Source organism: Psittacula echo (assembly GCF_963264785.1).
Source record: "Psittacula echo genome assembly, chromosome: 16".
Classification (NCBI taxonomy): domain Eukaryota; kingdom Metazoa; phylum Chordata; class Aves; order Psittaciformes; family Psittacidae; genus Psittacula; species Psittacula echo.
This window is the reverse complement of record NC_137752.1, coordinates 4,431,840-4,458,503: the sequence shown is the minus strand read 5'-3', so window position 1 is coordinate 4,458,503 and position 26,664 is coordinate 4,431,840. Positions and strand designations below refer to the sequence as shown.

General features: G+C 41.5%; 3 protein-coding genes across 13 annotated transcripts in view; 1 reads left to right on the top strand and 2 right to left on the bottom strand.

Annotated features, from left to right (window-relative positions):
• AK8 (adenylate kinase 8) overlaps positions 1-13,415 on the bottom strand; it is a gene marked incomplete at both ends in the record, with an annotated part of 64,295 nt that extends 50,880 nt beyond the window's left edge. Inside the window, 6 exons of the mRNA XM_080630358.1 lie at positions 598-666; positions 5,926-6,039; positions 6,737-6,786; positions 7,875-7,919; positions 10,745-10,829; positions 13,338-13,415. Of these exons, the coding sequence (XP_080486484.1) occupies positions 598-666; positions 5,926-6,039; positions 6,737-6,786; positions 7,875-7,919; positions 10,745-10,829; positions 13,338-13,415 (441 nt within the window). The remainder of the gene's footprint in view (positions 1-597; positions 667-5,925; positions 6,040-6,736; positions 6,787-7,874; positions 7,920-10,744; positions 10,830-13,337) is intronic.
• An 840-nt stretch (positions 13,416-14,255) lies between these two features.
• On the top strand, positions 14,256-18,400 carry SPACA9 (sperm acrosome associated 9). Its single transcript, XM_080630626.1, has 3 exons — positions 14,256-14,405; positions 17,171-17,373; positions 17,924-18,400. The coding sequence occupies exons 1-3, from the start codon at positions 14,262-14,264 to the stop codon at positions 18,306-18,308; spliced, it is 732 nt and encodes a 243-aa protein (XP_080486752.1). The 5' UTR covers positions 14,256-14,261; the 3' UTR covers positions 18,309-18,400.
• A 3,501-nt stretch (positions 18,401-21,901) lies between these two features.
• The window catches only part of TSC1 (TSC complex subunit 1), a 32,255-nt gene continuing 27,492 nt past the window's right edge, over positions 21,902-26,664 (bottom strand). For 10 of the 11 annotated variants that reach the window (XM_080630829.1, XM_080630836.1, XM_080630831.1 and 7 more), the window contains 3 exons: positions 26,016-26,203; positions 25,741-25,902; positions 21,902-24,996 (listed from right to left, as the gene is read on the bottom strand). In XM_080630829.1, the coding sequence (XP_080486955.1) occupies positions 24,510-24,996; positions 25,741-25,902; positions 26,016-26,203 (837 nt within the window). In that variant the 3' untranslated portion in view covers positions 21,902-24,509. The remainder of the gene's footprint in view (positions 24,997-25,740; positions 25,903-26,015; positions 26,204-26,664) is intronic. The other variant, XM_080630827.1, reaches the window with a different exon arrangement.

Sequence of the window (26,664 nt, the reverse complement as noted above, 5' to 3'; positions counted from 1 at the left end):
ATGTTAAAAGTCTCTACTTACATTAAGGCTAAGTACACAGAGAAAAAAAAGAAAAGCCACACATCTGTGAATACAGCTAAACCTTTTCAGTTGCCTGTTTGTGTAAACTAAGAGTGAACATAATTATTATTACCCAGCATATATTCAAAGGCAGTTTTTCCCAACACAGAAATTAAAAAAAAAAAAAAAAGACAATGAGAAATAAAGAAAATCTAAATTAGTAATATTAAACTCTTCTGTCCGCCCTTTCCTCAATAAGAGTTGAAAATCTTAACATATTGATTTTTATATATTTTCTGTTTATCTGTTTTGTCCACTCTATCTCTGCCAGTTGCCCCAGGCAATCAACAAAGCTATGCTTGTTCAGCCTTTGATCATCTCTGTGCTAGAAGATTAGCATATGCATACTCTCATCCTCCCCTTTATCCTGTTAATAAAGCTCCAAACTCCCTCTGCTGATGTTCAAGAAAGCAATCGGCTCCAGAGCCCCCAATGATTTGCCCCCATTCCCTCCTCTGCTCAGGACGCAGAATGCTAACTACTATGCACGAGTTGTGTAAGTGCTTATCCACTGGCCCTCTGAGGAGCAATTCTTACTTGTTTGATGCAGTCCACGTTTGACAGACGTTCCTGGATCAGATTGGCCCAAAGCGCACTGGGAATTTTCTAAAGAAAGAACAAAAAAAGGCTGAATATTCACAATTGAGTTCAAAAGGAATTTTACCATGCAGGCACAGCCCGGTTAAAGGTGAAGTGAGATGTCTTCTTAAAAATAAATAAATAAATCTTTGCAAGTCCCTAGCCATTAACATAATATATCAGAGAGTTAATAGGGGCACAAAAATCAGTGTTAAAGGTAAGCTGAACACAAAGCCTACATCCATGTTTTTTGCATAGTAACATAGAAGCAGTGCCGAGTTTTGCACACTAACACACACACTGGACATCAAACCTGCAAAGGGATCCATAAGATCACCACAACCACAAGTAGCCTTTTCTACCACAAGTATCTGATCCAATACTGCTCCACGTGCCAGTGGACTCAGCATTGGTGATCTTAACAGTTATAATGTGAGAAAAGCAGCAACTCAAACACACAGCAAAGAACAGAGTCTCATTTACAAGAGTTTTGTTTCATAATTTCAGGCAACTGTGTCTCTTGCATCATCCACAAAGTTTATTTAAAATACATTTTATGGTTCAAGTTAATTTTAATGCTAAAGTTAACTTATTTTTAAATCAGGACTGTGAAACAGAATTGAAGCTGCATGTGCCAATATTTTCAGAAGCGCTGTTTCTTTCTCTATTACTTTGTCCATACTTAGTTATGGTTTCTAAGACAATATTTGCTATCTGACAGAAGAACAAAGTTCTTCTACAGATTTAGCATCCCCCCAATATTCCTTGTTATTGTATTAGATTTCCTGAAAAGAAATTAACAATCCTTTCTTTGCTTCTTTAAGAATTTTCTTGACTATCTTGTTAATTTAGGCCTTCATTCTATGCTGAACATGGTTAAACAAATTCTACATTAGCCAGTCTAACTTGATAAAGTCTAAACTTTTGGCCATGCCAGTCAGAACAGCCATTAACCATGTGACTGAATGCCTTGTGTCAGTCTCATTCATTTTGTCACTACTGGTAAAATGAACACTCGGAGAATATCCTGCAGTTAGATTCTCTACTTCCCAACTAAAACAAAAAATATCTTTCACCTAATGATGTGAGCTAAAAGACTAAAAAAAGACTATTTCTGCTGGCGTATGTTATACTAAAGAATGTAGATTGATAAAATGAAAATGTGACTATATGTAAAGATTTCATAACAATCTTCTTCATTAGATCATGAAACAACTTCACCAGGAGTGGAGGAAATGCTACCACACAAGTTACTTGTATAGTAGAATAGACCAAGTACTCCAGGATACACAAAAGCAACCAGTCCTTATCTGGCTGTGGAACAAGGTGGCCCAGTCAGGCAGTGGGTTTTGTTCTGTTTCTCTGCTGTCCCCAGTTCTCAGTGCCTTTCCTAATATCAGGCATTCATAAGGCAGCATTCAAGCTGGCAAAAGAGAATAACAGAAAGAAATTGCCATGTCTCTTGAAAGTCAGCAGGTCCCACAGGGTGGTGTGTCAAAGCCTCCTGCAGCCTCATGCTGCTGGAGCCTGGGCCTGAGGCTTTGAGTCTGCCACCTTCCAAAGGTGCATCATGCTGCTATCAGAAACAGCTAGTGTCTTGCTTACTTCTTTGATGTGTCACGTCAAGACAGGCTAGTGACTGCTGGGGATCCACTCTGCTAAGCCTTGCCAAACCCATTTAAACCAAAATTACACTAACTTCTTTCAGTGCAGTGGTATTCTCAGTCCTCTCCTTTGAGCAGGGTTTATTGCACAAAAACAATCAAGGACACACATGCTGTATTTCACTGGTTTAGTTCCTTCTGCTCTCTGTGGCTCAATTCCAGTCTCATTTCCTGGTCAGTTTTCCTCCTACTGAGCAGTGGCCTATGAAATCATTTTCAATAGGTTGCTTGCAGAATGCCTAATTATTCAACTAGAAATCATTAAATCTGATACATAGCAGAAAGCATATTTACAGTTTCTCTCTCATAAATACAATAAATATATCATAGGCCTGGTAGATGGGGCTGCACCTCCCAGACATCTGCAATAATGGGCAAGGAAACGCATACATTTTGGTTACTGCAGAACCACAACCTACCTAAGGCACTCTGAGCCTGTCCCAACATTCAGTTTAGCTACTGAATAAGACCTGCTGCTACAGTATTTTTCTTATGTTCAGACTTTTCTATATACAGTGGTTTAATCACTATTTCCATACTGCTGTAAAGCTACTCATTCATGATTCATTTTAAATATTCCATATTATTTCAGGGACATCATCCTTCAATTTACATGCCTATCTAATCTATGCACAGCTATATTTTAATGATGTTTTCATAAAACTGCTACACTTCTTTTTTTTTTTTTTTTTTTCCAGGGATCACTTTCTCTAGATATTTTTATTGGAAGTTTTGGATAGATTAGGTCTGAAAACAGCAACAGATAAGAACTTCTGACTTCTCCAGGTTTGCTGCTTGTAGAGAAGAAGCACTCAAGTTTGAAGAAATTTGGTTCAGTTTGGTTACATTAAGCTTGTTCAGATAATACACATGAAAGGCCACTCCTTTTAATGTACACACAAGACTGGAACCATTCCTACTTGTTCTTTCATAGTGGCCTGGAATAGATTAGAATTCTGACCATGATAAGGACACCTCAGGTTTTTCTTTCTTCTACTATATTTCTTCTTCAAAAGCACAGGGATATGATGCAACTCTCGAGCAGTTTTAAGCCATTAAGTTGTATGCAAATACCTTAACTGCAATTTAGTAGTGTTAAGAGTACACCCATCCCACTAGCCCACAATTACCACAGTTGGTTCAACTTCTTATTTTATCCAGTTAACAGGAAAAGTGTAATATGCAGTAGCTCATCATCAGACTTCACTATAGGAAAAACCTGAAGATGCTTCCTATTAATATTATAAAACTAGAGATGAGGGAATAATTTGCAATGATTTTTCCAAAACTGTAGCCTCTTTTTCTGTTCATGGAATATTTATTGCTAGCTTGTGGTTCTGCAAATTTATTGAAAATTCAAAAATATTTTACTTTATTTTTACATGCAGAATGATAATTTTGCTTTGAACAGTCACTATTTAAAGTTCAGTACCTAAGCTGAACTCACAGCTGTGAGTGGCCAAGTGTGTGTCAGCAAATGATTGCATGTCCAACTTGAAAAATGGAGCTTCAAAGAATCATCACGTATTTTAAATACGCCTTGAATTCCACAAATTCTTGTGCCAGGAAAACTCCAGTGCTTTAATGTTCACTGGCAGCAAACACAAAAGAGGTAAAAGCTTAGCTAAAGGTAAGTAAAATATCTGAACAAACATTTGTGGACCTTTTTGCAGCATTTGCTCAGATCTAGTAACATTGGCCCACTGACCTAAAAATGAATGACCTTTGGCACTGGGGTTAATTTAGCCACAGTAACTTTATCTGCGTGAAATGTTCCTCTAACAACATTAATTTGTGTTATATGATCTTCACACCAGACTTTCAAAACAACAATCAATTCCTGCTTTGCCTCTTTCCATTTATTAAATTGCTTTGGCCACAACTATAACTTTTTAATGCCCTGGTTGTATCAAAGATAGTATAAACAGCTATTGTTCTGTTCCTGAACAGACATTCAAACCCTATTAGTGCTAATGGATGTTGTGTGTGCTACAGGAGTCAAGTTTATCACTTGCTTCAGCAGAACCAGGGGTCAGTTACAGCACCAGTAGATTTAGACAGCAGACAGGAATCAGTAAGGGAAAATACAGCTCTTAGAGCTATATTTTTATAGCTATATTTTTTTAGAGTTATACTGTCATCTCATAGAGATGATTTAGTTACATTTTAAGTCATTGTAAATCTTGCATTGATTTAGAGGGAGCAAGAAGTTCCCTCCTAGTTTTAGAGTTACATTTGAAGAATCAAACTCATAAAAAAACAAGAGATGATTGAGCAAAAACGTTTTTCTAGGCTCTAACATCTCAAAACCAAAGGCAAACTGCACAGTACTAAACCACCACTAGCTTCTGCTCTTTGGGCACTCCTTACTACCTGATTAGCCTTGACATTTTTGACTTTCATCTTCCACACTATCCATCTTTTCGAATCAAATAAGCCCAAAAGGACATCCTTGAAAGTGCATCTCTATAGTCTGAAATATGTTAATAATTACAGTAATTAAACCAAAGGGAATTTTCGTTTTAAATTCTTCCCCTCCAAGTTGAAATTTATGAACCCAGCAAAACAATCTTTAATAATTAGAAGGAAGATTTCAAAGTACATATTCTTGATGAGAATTATTTTATATCATCCCAGCCAAAAGCAAACCTTTTTGCCCATAAGTTCAGTGAGTTCAATGTGCTCTTTTCTCTCAGATCTTTATTACCCAAGTTATCTCCAAGCTTCATTCACTAATTCAGTATAATAAACTCTATCCTATTTTCAGTCTTATTTTCTAAGTAAAATAAAAGTTAATCTGTGTGTCACAACATCTACCATCTCAGCAAATTATGAATCTGTTGACCTATTCCAATCCAAATTAGCAGGGGTATAGAATTGTCATGGATATGAAATTACTTCAGTTTTTACGCAAATAAGGGCAAAAAAGATAAACTCAAGCTAGTGGACTTGCTAGAGAGTCACAGAAAACTGGACTTCTTCCATTCTGTTACTCACAGAATACCTTGACATATGGAGAAAGGAATCAGCCAAAAAGATCAGGAATGAGAAGCAGAGATGATTCTCTGGCTTCACGATATTCTTTCAACATATTTTTCTGATCTACTTGTCACTATCCTTTAATAACAGGACAGCTACATTGCTGATCAAATAATCCTGGGAGTCATAACATCTGGAAAAAGTGTTCTCTGGACCAGCTCTTTTGAACATTTGTTAGGAGGCTCACAATGAAGCAGGAATAGATTTAAAAACCTGTCTGGAGCAAAGCAGATACTCGGAATTGGGTAAAGCGCATCACCCCAAGAACTGAACTATCTTCTGAATATAAAGTTAATGCTTTCAAGAACTCCATGAGTTTACACTGTCTTCCTCTCCTGCCCCTATCCTATGTCTTGATACTTTTTATCTTTGTTCATACCTTCTTATCTAGCAGAGGTGACCCCTTCTTCTCTGAAAGGCCCTGCATCCACATATCCATATATACAAACCAATGTACAAACCACCATAGATATAATAATATTTACTCTGATCTGCTCAACTCATAGCAGTTGAAATCATGGGAATGCCATATAATTCTTCTTCTGTGACGTGAGAACTACCACTGTTCTATCCACTTACACACCTCTTTCCTTTCTTTATATGCCTTTGCTTCTTCTGTCAGCGCTAATGCTTCTTTGAATAACAAAGTCTCCTGAGAGATACGTATGGCATCCAAACGTTTACAAAGCCACAGTGCCTGAGGGAAGAAGAAACAAAAAAATACAGGTTGAAATATTTGGAAAGAAAATGGAAGCATTTTTTTTAGAAGGTTACAGAAAGACAGAGTGTGTTTTCCAGCCTTACATTTAAGTAATACAGACTATATGTGTAAATTTAAGCAGTTTCTTATAAAGTTGTTCAAGAGTGTACAGCTTTGAGTAAAGTCCTTTTCATCTACTGTACTACAGCAGAGATTTTAAAGAAGAAAGCATCCTTTCTGGCATGCACCCCCCACCATCATCTGTAGTTTCTGTGGTCAGCTTTCTCTGTGGTTCAAACACAACTTTGATGTTTTCAGTTAAGTGGTACCAGTGGGCATGCCAGACAATAAGCCATGTAAATGGAGCAATCCACAATATCGGAATACCAAAAACGTGTAACTATGGTTCTCTCCCTGGCTAGTCAGTCTTGCTAAAAAGCTGGAAAAACAAGACAGGCGAAGTTCTGTTGCAATGCAGCAGTATCACTGCCACTAGTGATAGCGAGTTCTTGTACACCTCACTTGAATATTTCCATGTAACCCTTTAAGAATTCCACCCTCCAATTTGCTTTGTGCTCTCCATCACTTACATTAGTCTGAAAATTATTTTATCACATTAAAATTTTCACAAGTGCTCAGCTCAGGAGAAAACAAAAAATGTACAGTATTATCTGACTGAAGGTAGGTCACTTACAACTGTAGTTTTCCCAGAAGCAGGTGGACCAAGTACACAAATTCTTGGAGCTATCAAACAGGAACAGATGAATGTTAAGATGCAGAACAGCAAAAATACCAACCAATTTCCCACTATTGCATTGCAGAACATAAATGTAGTCATGGCAAAACAATTATTTCAGTTAGAAATCTGCCTGAACAGAGACTTCACAATTAGGCTCCACTTGAGGAGAAAAAGTCAAAAAGTCAGTGCTTGCTGGGCCCTCCTTTAATCTTCATGATCAGTGAGATTAATACTCTGATTAAACATTCAACTTCGTGATATATGTACATAAATCTAAACACATGGATAGGTCAATGGGTAAACCAGAGCATGATACAAACATGTTCTTATCCAAGTTTAACTTTTGTTCTGAAAACATTGATTTCGACCTAACACATTTTGTGATGAAAAAGTAGTTTAACTTGTACACACAGGACAGGACTATCTCAAAGTGACTATTATCATAATCATAACATGGTTGAGATTGAATGGGACTTCTTGATATTGTTTCTTATTTCTCTTACACAGTATGGTGGTAAAAATACTTTTTATTTCAGCAGAGCTTTTGGCTCTCACCCAAAAATGCAATTTCACTTTTTAGTTTCATCTAAATAGGTTGTGTCAGGGTTCAGAGAAGATTTAGATATTGCAAAATTAAGCATGTTTTCTCTACCCTTTTTGACAGCTCCTTCAATTTTTCTAGTCATCAGTAATATTCTTCGTCTCCATATCTTGTGTTTCTCTACTGCATGTCCCTCTCCTTCCCCTGAGGAGGGCAAGGTGGGAAAAATGCATCCCAGTTTTGAGGAATCCTTCATCTAATGCTTACAGACAATGCAATAGGCATTACCATTGTAAGCTTCATTAAGAATGAATTACAGACGAGACAAACATGGGCAAACGCAGTAGCCCTTAGGAAAGTATTTGGGACTTTTTCCATGAACACTCCTTAAGCTGCAATCCCTTGAGCTGCCATTTTATATTAACATCTTTGATGTTTTTCTCCTATACCTTGGGAGGAATAAAAGCCAAACCAAACCAGACTATACACAGAAGGGACCGATGAGTATTTCTGAGAGTAACACAGGTCAAAACAGGGGCAGGATCTACTCACCCAAAACCCTCTTCAGCTCTTGATAACCAAAGGAGATAACAGTGTCTGATGGCAGCAGACAGGGAAGGATGTGAAATGTATTTTTATGAGGCCTTCCATGCACTTAACAGTTATTGGGCAGGTGCAATTTTTAAACAGACATGAAACCCAAATTACAGATTCATCTTTACAAAGTTATCTGACTTGGAAGGTTTAAGAAAAACTCCCCCCTTATTGGTTCTTGCAAGTGCAACAGAACTAGTACACAATGTAGAAAAATACTTTAAAAGGATACATCAGCTGTTTTTATCACCTAATTTCTTTCAAATGTAATGTGATTAAATCCTAGGGTTTTTTTTCTAAATCTAACACCTTGAAACTCCAGCCTGGTACTTAGGAATTATTTATAAACAGCGTCATAAAAGAGTGCTCGGGTGCCAACACTAATCAACTTCTTCAAACCACTTCAAAGAAAATCAAAAAACCTTTCCATCCCCAGATCCTTTTGAGGTTTAACAAGGAGCATGATTTAAAATTCACAAGAAAGCCCTTAGGTATTGAAGCTTTAATACACAGCTTTCTTGGACAAACGTTTGATAAAAAACGAAACATACCATTATATACACCACATCATGCTTTAATATTGCCCAGGGCTACTGTAAATGCTCACTTTGTACTAAATCTGCTTTTCTCTCTGCTTAGTGGCTGGCAGCAGATGGGGCAGTGTAATTCACTGATTTACTCATTTGCACACTTGCAAGACTCCTCTAAAGCATTCTCCCTAAACATATGACACAAGGGCACAACCAGGACACTGCTGGATGTAATGTTTAATCCCCTCCAATCAGCAAAAAGTCAGTATTTAATACTGGAGGTCAGAACCACCAGCTAAATGAAGACAGGGAAATCTAGAAAATGCCTTTTGCTTCAGTAACAAATCATATTTCATTCCATGTTTACTCTTCCAAGTAAAATAAGTTTTAACATTCACCAATTATTTTAGTAATAAAACTAATCCTGGAATAACACATACACAAAAAGCTGGACTCACTGAGTTCCATTTAAGTCTGAGAGATTCCATGATTAATATTAATGTGGCAAAATTTGCTTAACTTGTAAGAGAAATCCTTTGTCAAACAGGAAAAGCACATAGCACACGATGAACATTCTTGCAGAACTTTTTTACATCTCTTCCGAGGCTTGACTGTAAAGGAAGAACTCACAGAAATGCCACTTGGATCCCAAAAGCTTTTTTCATTAGTACAAACCAAGACACAGTGTAGAAAATGAGCATCTTGTATATGAAAGAATTCTCAGGCTTCATCTAGTTCTTTAAGGCTTTTAGAAAGAACACATGAAAGAGCAATAGTACAGAGCCTCAAGCACAAACACTTAGCCACACATTTGACCTAGGAGATTTTCAAGACAGTCGTAAGCTATAATCATCATTAGACTTGTTTATATTTTTAAGAGTACTTTAGATGTTATTATTAATTAAAAAGGTTTCCTAACTTCACACCTGGGATAGACTCAATGCAGCTTTTCCACACATCTCTGTTTGAAATTTTCTCTAGGGCTAGAACTGTCTAGCAAGGCAAGATCATGAAAATTCATCACTTTCCTGATGGCTTTAATAAGGTTTTTTTCTTCTAAATAGTCAGCACCTTCTGCCATGATCAAAAAGTAAAAGCAACTCTGCTACAGATTCCTGTTACATTATTTTCCATATAATTTATTCTTAAAACAACATTTTATTTAATTTTAATTGGAGTTCCTTTCCTTTCTTAATAGCTTTCCTTTTTTTCCAAACCAAAAGCAGACAGCATTTTTCCTTTGACAAACAACTGCTGTAGTTCTATCTTTAGCCTTCAAGTACTGAAGTCATGAAATGGAAACCTGCCTAATTCTGTTCAAATAATACTGTGGGGCTTGAGGACAAATGTTAGCTCAATGTGCAGAAATTTTACCAGCATTCTATCAAGCCACATGAAATTCTTCCACATTTTTTCCACAGGTCTATAAAGCAGATTGATTACGCATGCTGCCTGCATCAGAAGAGGCTGGACACAATTTGCAGGATTTGATTTTTTTTTATATATATATATATATTTAGCAGCATTTCAATCAACATCCATCTGATCCCTACCACTAAGAGCTCCCAGCACCTCTAGTGAGAACAACTTCATTGATGCTGCAGCAGAACTTTCATAATGGTTTACTATGGTTTTAAAGAAACATCGAAGCAACATGACATCAGCTACCCCTGACAGCTCATGCAGAACAAAAATTAAAGTTCAGTTGTGCATATCCAAATATAATCTGCCTAAGGGTGAACAGTTTGTAAATCAAATAATTTGATTGAGAGAACATGCTTTTATTGTGCAGAATACAGACTTCCTATTCAATTTACCAGGTTTTGTTATACATAGAAGTAGGCATTCTCACTGTTTCTTCAGCTGAGATGCCACTGAGCAGCGGAACTCATTAACAGCAGCTAGTAACTAACTAATCAAAACCACAAAGAATCTGCCAGCCAGGTAGAATAGGAACCCAAATTTACACCTGACAAAAGGAGTAATTAGTGAGCTTAAAGACAACAGGAAATATTAGATGGGGCACAGAACACATTAATAATTGATACATTAGAACTCTTTGTTATTCCCTTAGAGGGTTTCATTGTTATAACTGTTAAAGTGCATTTTTTATTAGATTACCCGCTAAAAAAAGATATTAAAAGCATCTTACCTATAACTATTCCAAAACGTTCACCTCCCCCCTCAGACACAGCCTGAAAAGTTTTTGTCCATCAACTGCCAACTGAAGCACAGCTTTCAAACAGCTGTTTACAAACAAGGAGTTGAACTATTTATGGTGTCTCAATTTTCACTTACCATCATCATTGTTTTGCTTTAAATGGTTTATCATAAACTGAATGGGATCATCTGGCTGATGAATTATTAGTTCTTCAAGCATGTTCTGCAAATAAATAGGGCAAGGTCAGAGGAAAATTTACCATATCTAGGCACTCACAATGTATTGCATTTTTACAGCAATATTACAACAGGGATCTTAAAGAGTTTATAAATGTTTCTTTATTTTCTTAAAGCCCCTTTCACAGACAAAATTGAAACTATGAAACCATGAAGCATAGTGAGATAATTGCCAATTGAAACAAAAATAACCCCATTGCTTTGGCTTACTTATGATACATATGGGCACCAGGCACCGCTTGAGCCTGGTGTCAAAAACAGTTCAGTAAGCATTGACATAAAAACCATACAAGGAGTTTCAAAAACCAGAGTCAACTTAAATCAGTATCTCTGCAGGGCAAGTTAAACCTCCTTCTCAAGCACATTCCCACAAGCTTCGTACTAATCTAGAGGACTGCAGAAAAGATACAACCTGCAGAAAACCCAAAAGCAACAACCAAAGCCTCAAAAGCAGCACATCTCTTTTTTGTAATCATACTAGCTTTCCTCCTACATGAAAAGTAAGGGGGGGGGGGTGTGTGTGTGTGTGGAAGTTTTAAAGCATTTCCTTGAATGTCTACTTTGGAGCTCATTTTCATATTAAATGCTTAAAGTTACACAGGGCCTTGCTTCAGCTCCCATTGACAGCAGTGGGGATGTTTCACTAATTTCAGTGAGGATTATAGCTTTCCAGGCAGAGAAAAAGTAACACTGAGAAACACAAACTCTGTAGATCTCCTTACAAGACATTTCAGCACAGCCAAGAATTCTGTAATTAACACTAAACATCAAACAGCAGCTAATGTTCTGACTTACATTACCTACTGCAATGCTTATACTAGAATAGAACATCTTTCGCTAAAAATCAGTCATAACATTTTAATACTCACAAGTAAATACCAGAAAGTCCGTATTTTCCATAAAATGTTTTATTTTAATGATTGTCTTTTATTGGAGTGACCCATTTTCCTTTTCGACTTCATCCACTTAATTAGGATAATTTAAACACTCTATTTCATTTATAAACTCTTTCACACCCAAGATCTGATGCTTCAAGTTCTGGGCAGCAGAGAGCACACAGTATAAAATCTGTATTTTTATTGGAAGCTCCTTTAAAATCATTACTTTCCAGCAACATTCATTTAAACCAAGAAATCTGAATCTGGCACCATCATTATCAGCAGCCATCAAAATAAAAGAACTAAGAAAATTTGACCTTACTACAATTCAAACCTATTCGGACTGAAAGTGACTTATCCTTCCACTATTTTGTGCCCAATTCCTACCTGCACTTACATGCATGCTTCATTTTATTCAATTCTATTAATCCCAGGTTAATTTTATCTGAGTTCAGTGAATCTCAGAGAGGGGGGGAATCATGTTTTGGGACTCATGTTTCAGGTTGGGTAATATGGGTTTTGTAAACGTTTAATGTTTAAAGTCTAGGACAATAATTTCAAGCTGAGTTTGTTTGTACCATTACATTGCTACAATACAATTGAAGCACAAAAAGAAAACAAGACTCTGAGTAAATCCCACAATTGTTTTATGTAATGCGAGGTCCTGCAGCTGCATTCAATACCTCATGGCATGCAAACCAGTATTTCCATTAAAAACCCCACAAATATTATGCTAAACTGGTCATAGTAATTAGACTTAGGTTACCTGACAAAAAAACAAACAAACAAACAAAAATAGCGTTTGTGTGTTTACCACAGAGTTATTAATAAAAAGGCCTTATAACAGAGTTGTGAGCAGCAGCGCACAGGGGAGCCTCTTACCAAGTTCTCGCCTCAGAGCCGTAGCACGCAAACCTCCCCATGCACGACAAAAGGGCTTTTCCCAGTCTTACAAAACAACACATACCTTTCTCTAAGGCAGGGAAAGCACTCTCGCTATTTAGTGAAATCACAACGATGTTAGAAGTGTACTTCTTTTTATTTTTGACACACACCTCCACAGAAAAGCCGCGACAGCAGCAGGAATGCGCCGAGGAACACACTGGGACGGCCGGTGGTGAAGGGCAGGCGGCAGCGGGTTACCTCAGCAGCTCTGGGGTTACCTCAGCCGCTCTGGGGGACAAACCCCTTCACCCTGGCTTTTCCCGCGCTTTGTTGCCGCCTCCCCGCCACCACTTTTCATCCACAGGCTACCACTTTCTTCCTCAAAACATGACGTGTGGTAAATTAATTAATTAAGTTAATGAAATAATTGAGTCCTCAGCCGGTGCACCTGACCCCCACAGAAGGCCACCGCCTGCGAGTTCCCACAGGAGTCCGGTACCGGCAGCTGGGGAAAATGGCCGCGGCGCTGCGCCCCAGATGAGCCTTCTCAGGGGCCCCACCAGGCAGCACCGCCGGTAGTAGACGGTGAGGAAGCCGAGCCCCCCGCCCCGCGCCAAGCCGGCGCTGACGTGTGCCCCTCACCGTCCCTCGGGTCCTCCAGGCCGCCCCTACGCTCCGGAGAGGACGGTGGGGAGCCCCGCGGTGCCCCAGTGCAGGCGCGGGCCGTTCACCTGCAGGAGCCGGAACAGCTCCCGCTCCTCCGCGTAGGCGCCCACCGGCGGCGGCCACGGCCCAGCCAGTTCGGCCATGGCCGCCCCTAGCAACCCGCGCTGCTGCGTTGCTAAGGAGTGCGTAATCACCCCGCGACGCGGAAAAGCCGCGCCCTGCTTGGGGTAACGGCAACAGGGGAGAACGTCATCCATCCCCGACGCGCTCCGCCCCGGGGGCGGTGATGCGCGACGTCGGCGCGGTTGCCAGGGAGACAGCGGAGCGTTGCCGAGGCGACGGCAGCGCGGCGGGAGATGCCGAAGAGCCCCGCGGAGCCCGGTTCGCCGCTACCGCTGCAGGCGGGACTGCCGCTGACCGCGCCGGCCGGTAGGGATTCGCAGAGCCCGCTGAGCTTCCGCGGGGCGCGGAAGGCCCGGGCAGAGGGGCGGGAGTGGGCCGCAGGGAGGTAACAGCCCCCTCAGGGGACCTGGGGCGGGCAGGGACGGTGCGGGCCGGGCCTCTCCAGCCTCTTTCGGCTTCGCGTAACGCCAGAGCGTTTGAGGCGCTCGGGCTGTAGCTGTGTGGAGTAAGAGAAGCCGCCACCCTGCGTTCGGCATTCCGCAGCCGTGTCATTGGCACATCACCACGTTAGCTTACGATAGACCCACTGGGGTTTATGGTGTCTGGCTGTCAGGGTCCCCTCTGGGTTCTCTGCCTCTGTTTGCAGCATCATTATGAACTCACTGACTTCCCGTTTGGGGCTGTGGGACTGCAGAGCTGTGACACAACACATCTCCTCTTTCATACTTCTTTTTTAAAAAAGTTTTCCACTAGCCTACACAATTCCAACTCAGGTGAAAGATAAAACTACACGCACAGAATTGCATCATGTCTAAAAGGCAGCTTGCTCTCTCTCCTTCTCTCCCCAAATCCAGGAAGGGGAAAACATGAATGAGGTAAAGGATGCCCTCAGAAGCATAAAGCAGAACTACAAGCTCTTCCTTCAGCAGCAGTTTACGTTTATTGGAGCACTGCAACACACCCGAGAGAACGCACATGACATGATCAGACCTGTGGCAAGCATCAGCCAGGTACAAAGAATGCAGCACAAAGTTCTCTGCTGATGAGAACAGGGACCAGTACGGTGCTGTCATGCACTTGGGTCTAGTTCAGGGATAAATAAATGTTTTTACTAAGGGAAGATGCACAAAAACTCTCAGCAACATTTGTGTACAACTCTGCAATCCAGTGGCAAAAGTAGGGGAGAGAAATACCTGCTTTAGATCTTCCCATTTACAGAGAAGGAATTTTACTGCTGAGCATCACTTTATGATTTAGTTTAACGCTGTCATTTCACTACTGAGGCATGGCCAGAAATCCAGGGTACAAGAAAACAAGCCAACGCTCCTTCCCCAGCCACACATGGAATGTGTAATCCTTAACTCGCAGTAACCAGCATGCCTGCCTCTTCCCCCTGGTATTGGTGCTGCTGTAGCTTTCTATAGCCCTTATTAAAAATAATGGCTGTGTTACAGAGGTAGGATGATGGATTGAGGACTGGAAGTCCCAAGTGGGCTACAAGTTTTCTGGGCTGGCAAGTGAATTGTCTTGGAATTTTTATAGCATGGGATGTTTTAAGTAGTGGAAAGAACTTAGACCACCTGCAGATAGAGGGGAAAGAAAAGTCTAAACCAAATTAGAATTGTGGATTTGAGACAGCAGAACCCAGGTACAAAACCCAGATGAATGCCAAAGCCAGAGTGAAAGCCAAGCTGTTACTAGGATTGGAACACAGGAGTCAACTGGTTGTCTTTTCTAAGGCCTGACTCTCTCTATTATAAGGGTTTTGCTCATAACACTGAAGAGGATCATGACGATTATTCCACTCCATTCTTTCCAGTAATAGGCACTGAGATTTTGTGTAACATTATGCTGTTTTTGAAAGTGCCAACGTTTCAGTGGTTCTAAGTCAGCCTGGACTCTGCTTCTCAGCAGAGGTGGAAGGGCCCTTTGTCGTAGGGAATAAATCTTCTGGGCAACAACTTCAGCAATTACACTGATCCGTGGCATTGTGGTGCACTAATGTGTGAAGTGAGTGGTGGCAAACTGAGCCCTGAGGGTACAACCCAGGGTGAGAATGGGAAAGGGAAAAGAGCAAATTACTGGGGAGAACAGGGAGCAAGGGCTGAGCACAGATTGGTGATGCACTGGGCAGGAACTGAACCACCACCAAAGTTCAGTGTGGCAAAACCAGACATTAATTTTATTTCCCTACCATTCTCCTGCCCAAGCTTATCTTTAATTTTGCCTGGGATGGCACAAGAAGATAAGCAACAAATGCAGAAATATGTGTGGTCTCAGCATACAGCTGACTTGACTGCCAGCTTTCTTTGCATGTAGGCAGAGACACTACTTAAAAAAAAAATGATAGTGTACTTGAATACAGCTGCATTTCTAATCCCTGAAAGTCGTATGTGGGAGCATTTTTAGTGTTGAGTGATGTTTTTCAGACAGAGCATAGTAAAGTGGAAAGGTCAAAGAACACACCACTGCTAGGCAATGGCAAGAGCTCCTTAAAGACTTCTACATGGAGTAGGACATAAAGTCAAATCCCAAGTGGTTCTGTGAGACAAGCTCCTCAGTCATTGCTTCAGACCACCCAGTGAGCCCAGCAGAGCCTGGCTGTGGTCACGACATCAGCCCAGTGTCCAGGCCATCCATGATTGCTCCTTGCTGCAGCTCAGCAGCAGATGGCTAATGCAAAGCTTGGCTGTTCCTGTAGTCCTGGTCCCTGTCCTGGTTACTCGGGTGCATTACCTCTGTTGTTGATGTGAACAAAAAGAAGTCCAGTTATCCCATCGGTGAACATCCAGGCTAAAATGCTATTCTCTTTAGGAAAGAATACAGCAGCAATAAAATCTGCTCACAGCAGCAATAAAAAATCCTGCCACTCACAAGGACAGGATGCTCAGTGAGCAAGGAGGGATCTGGAGTGGAAATGGACACTTAGGGCCCATTTTTTATTTTTCTTACAAACCTGCTGAGAATTTTCCTGAGCACATAATGCCTTTTCTGTATGCAGGAACTGTGCTAGTGTTGGAGCAGCTACTTGGATCTTGTCTTGAAATGCTACAGAAAGCTCTGAAGGTGTCAGAGCCTGGCTATGACTGCCAACCAGCCACTCAGTATTTTATATTCTGACCACTCATGTCTACAGTATATGTAATTTCTTTGGCGGAAACACTTAATCTCTTTGCATAATGTTTCATCATGCAATGCTGTTCACTCCGATTAACAAAAATGCTCAAGGCAAATAGGCAATACCATTGCTGTGACAGCTTAGTAAGGACAATTTAGGTTAAATGAGTTTAGTTTGCAGTCACATCTAGTGGTGACAAAGAACCAAATGAAGAATGCACATGACTCCAAACTATTCCCAGCTTGGTCACTGCCCTCACCTCACACCCAGCTCTGCCTAGGCAGTTGTGGCAGTGGCTCAGGATGCCCTGCTTGAAGCAGAGAGAGAACTCTGCTCATGCTCAGCCTGTTTATGCAGGGCTTGCAGCAGAGCTGTGGTTTGGCCACTGTTCTCCTATACTGCTTCAAAGAGGGAGGAAGGCTCATTGGTGTACTGATGAGCAGATCTGTTACCCCCTTCTTTAGTCATGATGAAGGACAAGCAAACATCTTGGACATGCTCTAGAAATCTTACTGCCTCCCGCAGTGTTGTGGTTTCCCCAGTGGCTCACACCTGCAGTCACAAAAGAAAGCAGCTTCTCCTCACTAACCTCAGCACCATTGCAGCTTAAGTTACATGTAATTTAACACGCAGAACTCTGTCTTTCCCTACATACAGGTACAGTCCTACATGGACCATCACTGTAACAATTCCACTGACAGGCGTATCCTCAACATGTTCCTAAACATCTGCAATGACCTAAGCAAGCTCTGCCAGAAGCTGGAAAGTGTGCAGCCTTGTGACAGCACAACCAATGACATTCTGGGGAGGTGCAAGGTGCTCCTCAGCCACAGCAACGACCTGAGCAGCATCAGAGCCAAGTAGGTGTCTCCATCAGCTTTGTTTCTTTGAGGCGACTGTCAATGCTGGGGAACTGTCACAGGAATGCATATTCCCACCTGACTTTTCCATCAGTTCTGCTATGACACCCTTCTGGCTTTACTGAGGGTACGAGATGCTACCCAGTTTACCATTCTAGCTGGTGGGAAAACCAGCCTCTGATCACAAAAAGGGAGTTGGTTTGTTTCTTCATTCTTTTTACTGGTACTTGGAAGGCAGGTTAGCACCCTGATGTCCCATGCAACACTCAGGCAGTTTGCCTCCTCCCTCCTCCTATTCCTGCTCTGCAGGAATAATTTCCATGGGGCGTTTGTACGCACTCTTCAAGTCTTCCAGCTCCAGTTCAACAGCCAAGATGGTGTGTTTGGCAGGACTCATTTCTCAGGATGCAGTCCTATCTGTGCCTTTTTGTTCCAGGGAGATAAATGGCTGCATTTCTACTCTTCCCAGAGGGTCTCAGGGACGCACTGTGGGCTCACTGGGGTTACACCACTGGGACTAGTCTGCCACCTGTTTTGTTCTGTCCCACAGATACCCCCATGATGTGGTGAATCACCTGAGCTGTAATGAAGCAAAGAATCACTTTGGAGGGGTGGTGAGCCTCATCCCCATTGTTCTAGACTGCATAAAGGAGTGGATAACCCACACTGAGAAGCTGTCACGGGAGGTGCTGCAAAATGTGAGTGGTGGAAATGCTACCTCTGAGAAGTCGGCACCCCAAGGTGCATCAGACAGGGCAGTCATTTCCCAAACAGCACCTTCTGTGCACCTTGAAGTTCAGACCTCGGCTAGTAAGAAAGATAATGAACAAGTGCAGGGGAATAAGCACGTCTGGAAGAAGCACCTCAATGACACAAAAAGTCACAGTGGGAAATGTAAAAGTCCCTGGAAACCTCCAGGCAGACATGCCTTTTAAAGAATCCATCATCATGCTTAACACCTTTAATCCCGTGGTTGAAGAGAGTAAAACAATTACTAGAGATCCTCTCTGAGTCCACTTTCTGAATAGTTAGGCCTCTAACCCAGCCTTGAGCAGGTACACACTCTCCCTCATGCTGGTATTTCCAGCTGTATCCCTGCCAGCAGTAGTTACAGCATTATAGCTTATGCCTTTGACCAGCACTGCTGTGAGAGCAGGGAATAGTCAGGAGTAATCAGGTTCTAATCTTTCAGCCATGAATCCTGGGCAGGTTTCTTGAAAATGGGATTTTACACTTTCTCAGACTTCTGAGGAACACCCACTCAGCCACCAAAGACAGAGGTGTGAAGAACCTGCATGTCTGAAGAACGTGATGCAGAGCAGCAAACCTGGATTCAGACACGTGTCTGGGATTCAGGCGTGTTCCTGAAGTTCCCTCACCCCCATTGAAATTGTTTGTTACTTGGAGCACAGAATCAATGTTTACAGGACACTAATGATGTTTCCCTTACATGCCACTGGCTACCAAAAAGGTCAGTGTGTTTTAGCTGCACTGGCTGTCCTCTGCTGCATCCTTCTTGCAGGTTCTCACACCAAGGCCGGCACACACCCCTCCAAGCATCTTCCCTTAGACCTTTTTAACTCCTTGCTGTCAGAGCTAGAGATGGAAAAGAGAACAAACATCATTTGCACTTAGTTTGGTGTACTGACAATATCCAAACTTGGCTAAAACCCCAACCCGTATCATCCCCAGAGCTCTGCAAAACTAACAAAGTCATTCCCAAAGTGATTCATGGGAATCTGGTGGGAGCAGAGAGAGTGAGAAAGTTGTGGCCATTTTCAGATGGTTCCTTTTCAAATTGTAAGTTAAAATGTCTGTGCTTTCCCTTTTTCGAGATGAGAATCCAGCTTGCCTAGCTTTCAAAGATGTTGTGAGGCTTCAAATTCATTAAAATTGCAAGGCATTTGAAATAGTCTCATGCTGCTTTTATACCAACACTTTACAATTCCAGCACAGTGACTTTATACCAGTGCTGGAAACAACTTTCATTCCAGCCTGCTCAGGGAGGGTCACCAGAGCCACAGGCTCTCCCCGTTCTCTGGCGCTGATACACATTTCTGGTGATGCTTTTATTCAAGCACGGTTAACTACAAACTTAAGATCTCAATAATATGGTGCCTTCCCTGTATGTGACTGCTCTTTTCCACTCCCACAGGAAAGATAGCTCCTGTTCTTTGCTTCCTGCTAGAAGACACTCCTGAATAAACAATCTCCCCTTGCATTCCTGGCTCAGTTTGCTAAAGTTGTGAGAAAACTTTCAGCTTAATGTGATCAGATTTTGGCAACCAGAAGCCAAAAAAGGGAGAAGAATTAATGCAGAGGAGGGAGCATAGGAAGGAATGATAGCTCAGATGAAATGGCAAGTATTTTCAGGAATATTTTGATTCCTCACATAACCCCACCTTCTTTTGCACTTTTCTGCCCTTCCCCTATCCACTTATTCTGCAATGCAATATATCTGTCCACACTGGAGTAGAAGCCTATTTTTAGGAGACAACATGATCCAACTGCATTGAATCTTGGTGAACTCAAGTGGGTAATAAAGCTTGCCAGGGTCCCAGCAAGGCTCCCAGGCACTGCTGGGGACACAGCCAGCAGGATGAGCCTGTTACACTCTCAGCCTCTACTTGAGATTCCTGTTGCAAAAACAGCTCCAGACAGAAAAATCAGTGTTGCTTACAGCTGCCCTATTGTGTTTCACGTGGCAAAGACAAGTGTCCGATGACAGTTGCTATCTTGGAAAGTTTTTCAGTACAAGCACACGCTACATGGACTAAAAGAAGACAAGTGTTTGGGACACAAGAGATGCTGCTTCCAGATCTTGTTTCCAACCTTCCTCACCCTTTCACATAGTTTAAATTTGAACAGTCAGGCTCTGATGAGCCCCACTCTGGCCCCACTGTTCACAATGCCAATGCAGTTGTCCATTTGTGCTTGACTAAGGTCACCATACATGCAAGAAAATTCCTAAACAAATTCCTAAACCTTACCAATAATTTCTAGCTCAGCCCTTTCAGTCTTATGCAGCCAAATTTTAAGACACAAGCAGAAAAATGAGTGCATAAAACCTGCAGTCTGAGGCCTGGTAATGACATGACCAGGATCTGCTGGAAGACTGCAAAGTTAAGACTCACAAAAACATCTAGACAAATTACTTAATTTCCATACAAGTTCTCCTCTTCCCAGGGTGGATGGATACTTCAAAAGACAAAAAGATACAGCAAGAATTGTTTTTCTCTACTACAAATCAAGCTGTTTGAAGAATCTGCATAAACAGGATGTAAATGCCGAACACAGAAGTGCAATAAAGTTTAACTTTAGCCTCTGTGAGCATAAAACTGCAATTTACACACTGAGAAACCCTGCAGGGCCCCAGAGTGACTTACCCAGAGATCTGTCACTTAGTCCAGGAAACAAATGCTTTTTCATTCAAATACTGTAAAAGAGGTATGGGCTGGTAGCAGTAGATCTCAACAGAATCCTGGCCTCTGCAGACTATAAATATCCTCTGTGCTCCCCTCAATTCAGCCAAGGGTCAAATGAGGCTTTTCTCAACCTGTAATTGGGTCAAAACTTCCTGTAAGCGAAACACCCAGTCCCAGAACCTCACTTGCAGAGGGGATGGGGTCAGGCCCCATGAGGTGAGGACTAAGCACTGGGGTGGGCTCCTGAAGGCAGGAGAGGGGTGATTCGAAGGAGAGGGGGGACTCAGCATCCACAAAATGGTATCAGAGTTGGCAGTGGGAAGTGGCGAGCTTGGCAGGGCCTCTAGTGGCCGAGGCTGGGAGGGTGTGCTTGGATTGAAAGGGACATCAGGAAAATCAGGTTTAGCCAAGTCGAGCTCAGGGACACAGGATTTGTGCAGTCCACCTGCCAAAATAAAGTTCTGTCTGAAAAGTAAAGCCTGGGTGAACAGTAACTAAGCTCTTCTTGTGAAGTTCCTGTGTGTACGAATGTATGAAGTAACTTAACTCTTGCTGATTCTCTAAATTCTCTTGTAACCTCTTTTAAAATCCACCACTGCACCAGCAGCTAAGCAGTTCCAATAAATCAAGATCAAGCAGCAAAGAATATTCAAATTCTTTCTTTCTTTCCCTAATGTCTACTTCATGTTTATTACCTTTGTTGTAAACCACCAAACACACTACTTAGCATTAGTGAGAAAGGAAGGTACTTTAGTTTTCTCTTTCTGTTCCCCAGTGGATGTACTTCTGTGGGTAATATATATCTAATTCTTTTTTTTTTAAAACTGGCAAGTACAGCTTTCCAAGGCTAAGCTTGTTAAGGAATACGCAAATGGTTTAAAATAAGGTAAAAGCAAGTAAAATTCACTTTCTGCTTTGTATTCATTCCACTTACCCCACGCTGCAGAACTCATGGAATCCCACTCAAAAGGGGCAGAACCACTTACCTGCTCTGTGCTATGCAGCTCCTGGAAGATTTTTCAATACTGAACTTGTTTCTGCATGTTTTGTCTCAGCATGGCTTGGTCCCAAAGAGGTCAGCTTGGAGGGAATTTAACACAGAGTAGTGCAAAACAATACATTTTATTTGTTCACAGTTAAACACAAGCAACTGCCTTGACATTTTAGAACATTCTAATAAGGACAGCAAAACCTCCTTTTGGTTTAAGTTTTCTTTAGCTTACGATTGTACCATTTCCTCGTATTTCATATTTATGGCATTTAATGTGGATTGTTTAACATGCTTACAAAGAGCGAGGCAGGGAACAGATTAACTTGACAAAGACAGCAATTTTAGATTTAACTAAAAGCAGTCAGTTAAAAAAAATCTGTTTCCACTTCACTGATGGGACCCCTTCAAACAAACTGCAAGTTAACTACATACAGCAGATCCATGATTTTTAGACTTAGAAAAAAAAAAGTAATTGCAAAATTTGTTCCTCCATAATCTTTGTGGTCCATAAACAAACCTAAAGTGGTTTCCACTACTATCCTGGTGCTAAAATCCTTTTTAAAAGAAGAAAAAAGTCACCGTATCACTGAGCTTGCATTACCGCCAGGGCACTTCTGTAACCGACAACAAAGACCGCCTCTCCACACATCAAGTGACCTCATCCTACAAGACACTCCTGGGCTCGGCAAAACAGAGGGACTGGTCAATGAACTCCTCCAACACAACAGCATCCAGTGGCCGAGCCCCCTCCAAGGTCAGTGTGCAAACCGTTCTCTCCTGTGGCTGGCACCCGCTGGGGTAAGGGGCAGGAAACCTCCAAATCTGACCAAAACATACGCTACCACATTTGCTACCACTAAGTCTTAGAAAGCCTATAAACATGTCGACAAAACCAGTCTGTCACTTACAACCAACTCTCTATTTTCTATTCCATGCAGATTCAAGCTTGGACAAAACCACTGAAGTTCACCTTTACTTTCAGAGTTAGGACTGACCAACTGAAAGGACACTGAGAATAATTTAGACAGGCAGAAATGTATTTAGACCCTAGGTGTTACAGAAGAAGCAGAAAGGTGAGGAAAAGTACTGTCAGGAACAAGTTAGCATATTGCCAGCTGCTCTTAGAGAGTCTTGTTCCTATTCAGGTTAAGAAGGGATTTGAACTACAAGTGCAAGTGTACTTGGACTTGATTTATATGTGAGACAGTTTTCAAACAGCAGCTGCCACCCACAGAACATTTAAGAAAAGAGGCCATGTGTGATGCAGGGTAACTGTGAAGCCTGATATGTCTAAGTACGCCTGAACGCAGACATATCTAACATTTAAAACAAGCACACTGCCTTCCTAACAGCAGACTGCTCTGTCACGAAGGAGATTGAGTCTGACCACTGACAAGCCCTGATCCCACAATCCTCCTTCACAGAAGGCTCATCATTGACTTAAAAATACGATTAACGCAGGAAGGCTTCACGCAGAATTCTGATCCACAGTCTGAGCAGGCTTTCTCCTCGGCCTTGTCCTCTAAGGAAACATGATGAGGGCAAAGGGGAGATACCTAGAGCCAAATTGACATTGCTGAGCTGAAAAATGTGCTGCAGTCTGAACACAACAGCACTCAAAGGAAACCATATTCTCCCAAGTCAAGTCCGAAAACATATTCCCAGGAAGAATGAAGCCAATTTCTTGGACTCAAAATACAGCAGCCTGGCTCAGACCAGGAACAAAGACCAGAATTACAAAGGAGGGTCAGGCAGCACAAGCATTTCCCTGATTAGAGAAACAAATGCTCCTCTGCAAATCTTCTTAAGTTTGCAATCCTACATATGTGTTCTGCATGCTCTCCCTACTTGAGTGAAGCTTCATCTTCGCTCTTCTCCCACCCCAACCGCTTTCCCATACAAACCAGCCTGAGGTCAGCACCACTCTGTCAGGCAAACACTTAAAATACCAAGAAGATCAGAAGCTAGTGTTTTACCAAGTCTCCAGCATATGTGGTCTCTTCCGCATTACAAGCTCCAGTTCCTCATTAAGTGTCTGTTCAAATGTAACTTTCCAGGAAATGTTAAGGACAATATAAACAATGATCATGAATTAGGGTGAATGAATCATTTTGCAGAGGTACACTGTTCTTTAAACATTTAGATATTCAATCAGAGTTCAACTTAATGAAGACTGGGCTCTGAGGGACATGGGACAGTGGACAGGCAAAATAGAGACCTTTAGATGAATGCACTAGAAATTCTAGTGCTGCTTCTTTCCAGGATGAAAGCAACCGGAGTCACCTGGACAGCCAGCACAATTAACTGCTCTAAATTGGAAGCTTGCAAGGAAATACAAAGCATTCATAGTAGACTCACAAATGTTAATTTGGCCTCATATTGCACTCGAGTTCATAAACGCAGCCACTCAACAGGGGTCAGGGAAAAAAGGAAAAAATATTTGCAATTGCTAACAGTTGTCCCTTCAAATTAGTACACGCTGCTAAGGACTGAATTTGAGAAAGAAGCAGGAGTTAGGCTGGGCGATACAATTCCAGTCCCAAAAATCCACTTTGCATTCATTCAGCAGCCTTCTTCTGTTTCTGGACATCAATCCTATTCCACTGCATGAGCTAGCTGCTCAGACCAAAGAAACATAAAAGCTTTTAGTTAAACTTGCATTCACGCCTCCTGTTCTATGCCAAGAATATGAAAATAACACTGATTGACTATCTTCCTTTTTAACTGTGGTCATGATGAGTTTCATTGTAGTCCATGATATGAAGCTGTCCAACACTGCTTTCCTGGATCTTAGGCGAGAGGCTAAGGTTATCAGGGCTTGGAGGGGACTTTGTCTCCATGCTTGGATCTTTACATAGTTCAGTCTTCAGAGCGTCAGAAAGCCTGTTGATGGTTACACCCTCCTCATCGCATTGGCTCTCACTCTTGTTGCGAAATAATTCTCGTGCCTTCATTCCAAGGAAGCTCTTGGAGCTGGGGAGTGAACCTACAGTCAGTGGGACAGTAGACGAGGGCTCCAGCAACATGGATGTCTCCCAGCGACTGCTGAATCTCTGGTTCTGGGGTTTTTCTGGGGTGGAGAGCTCACCACTGCTGCCACCCTTACTGCTACTACTACCTCGAGTGCTGGGAGGTTTGGTCTCTCCATTTCTACCAATCGTTTCTTCACTGTATCCTGCCACAGTATCTTCATTACCACAATCCAGCCTGGTTTGAAAAAAGAAAGAGGATACAGTGACAAGGAAATGATAGCAACTGTTTACAATGAACAGGGAAACACTGGGGAAGGCAGGTTACTTTGATCACTTTCTGCTACTGCAGATGTACTTCAAGAGTTTCCCTTTCACAGTTTTATAGCAAAGCAGAAGGGACAGAGGGTAACCAGAAAAGTGTCACATACAGTATTTAAGTCCAAAGCTGACAATAATCCCAAAGCAGAATGGAACTGAACTAGCTCCTGATCTGTTCAGCTAAAGGAGGAGACCGTTCTTGGATTGTAGATCTTTTAACTAAACCAAGCACAGGTGATCACCACAAATCTGCTGGCAGTGCAAGGAATTATCCTGATGCCGTAGCAGAATTCGGTATATAAAACACCAAGTATGACCAGAGGGAAAGTACAGCACTACCTTCATGCTTTAGGTAGACATATGTAAAACAACTACTTAACAAGTGTAACAATTTGTAGATTAAAGGGACTGGGCTTCGACACAAACCAGAGCTTTCTCTCAAGCTTTGAGTAACAGTTCAGCTATCTGAGAACTACTTCATGAGCACTTCCAGTTTTGTCAATGACTCTGAGCAAAGTTCCAAAATAGATTCAGTCTGCAAAACGGGGAGTAACAGAAATATTTTGAGATGATGCACCCAAATGCTAGGAATTCCACAAGGATATATCAACTTCCAATGAGCTGGTCATGAGCCAAGCCTATTTTACATCATCACCCTTACCTTTCTTCTGCTGCTTCAGCTGCTTCTGTTTTATCATCTTCAAGTTTTTTCAGTAGGCTGCTTTTCTCCAGACGGCCAAACAGATCCAAAATCTGCAGCTCAAATGCCTGAGTGATTCTTTTCTGGGCCTTGTACCTACTTTCTACTGCTTGCAGCTGACCTCTGAACACAAAAAGACACCAAAATCCATCAGGTCCAGTGTATCCAGATTCTACCTCAACTATGATAGTGCATCTGTCAATGCACAGCTCAAATTTTACATAGGACACCCCTACCTTGCTTGGATTTTAACATCTTCCAGGTATTTCTTTTGCTCCAGGAAGAGGTGGTCCTTTTTAGCAAGCTGAGATTCCAGTTCAGCTATCCGTTTCTGGGAAGCATCAAGCCTCTGGCTTTGCTGTTGAACACACAATTTTGCTTTCTCCAGTTCTTTCCGAAAAGCAGCATGCAACATTTCAACCTCCTCAAGGGAAAGAACACAATGTTAAAGCATAATTTGATCGTGTGTTATTTTTATTAGTATTCACACGTCTCAGATGCTATAAATAGGTACATTTTTAAGCAAGATGGAATAAAAGAAGTATTTCTAGAAACGGATACAGAAAATGAGATACTCTGAGGATGTGCACCATTAAGTTACTATAACTATACATCACTGGAATTTATTAACACATTAATGTTCCTTATGAAAAGCTCTTTTCAGCAAAGTAAACTTGTCAGTTCTGCACTGGCTTAGAACAGACAAACTCCATTTTAAAACCATTCTGCAATATGACTTTCATTAAATACCACTAAAATACTTTTTTTCTGTTTGGCTTATTATTCACCTCCTTTAATTACTTGCTCTCACGCAGGAGCAGTTACATTGTTGTGTAATTTACTTGCTTCTAATTAAAAAAAGGTTTCTTTGAAGTCAGGAAGTAA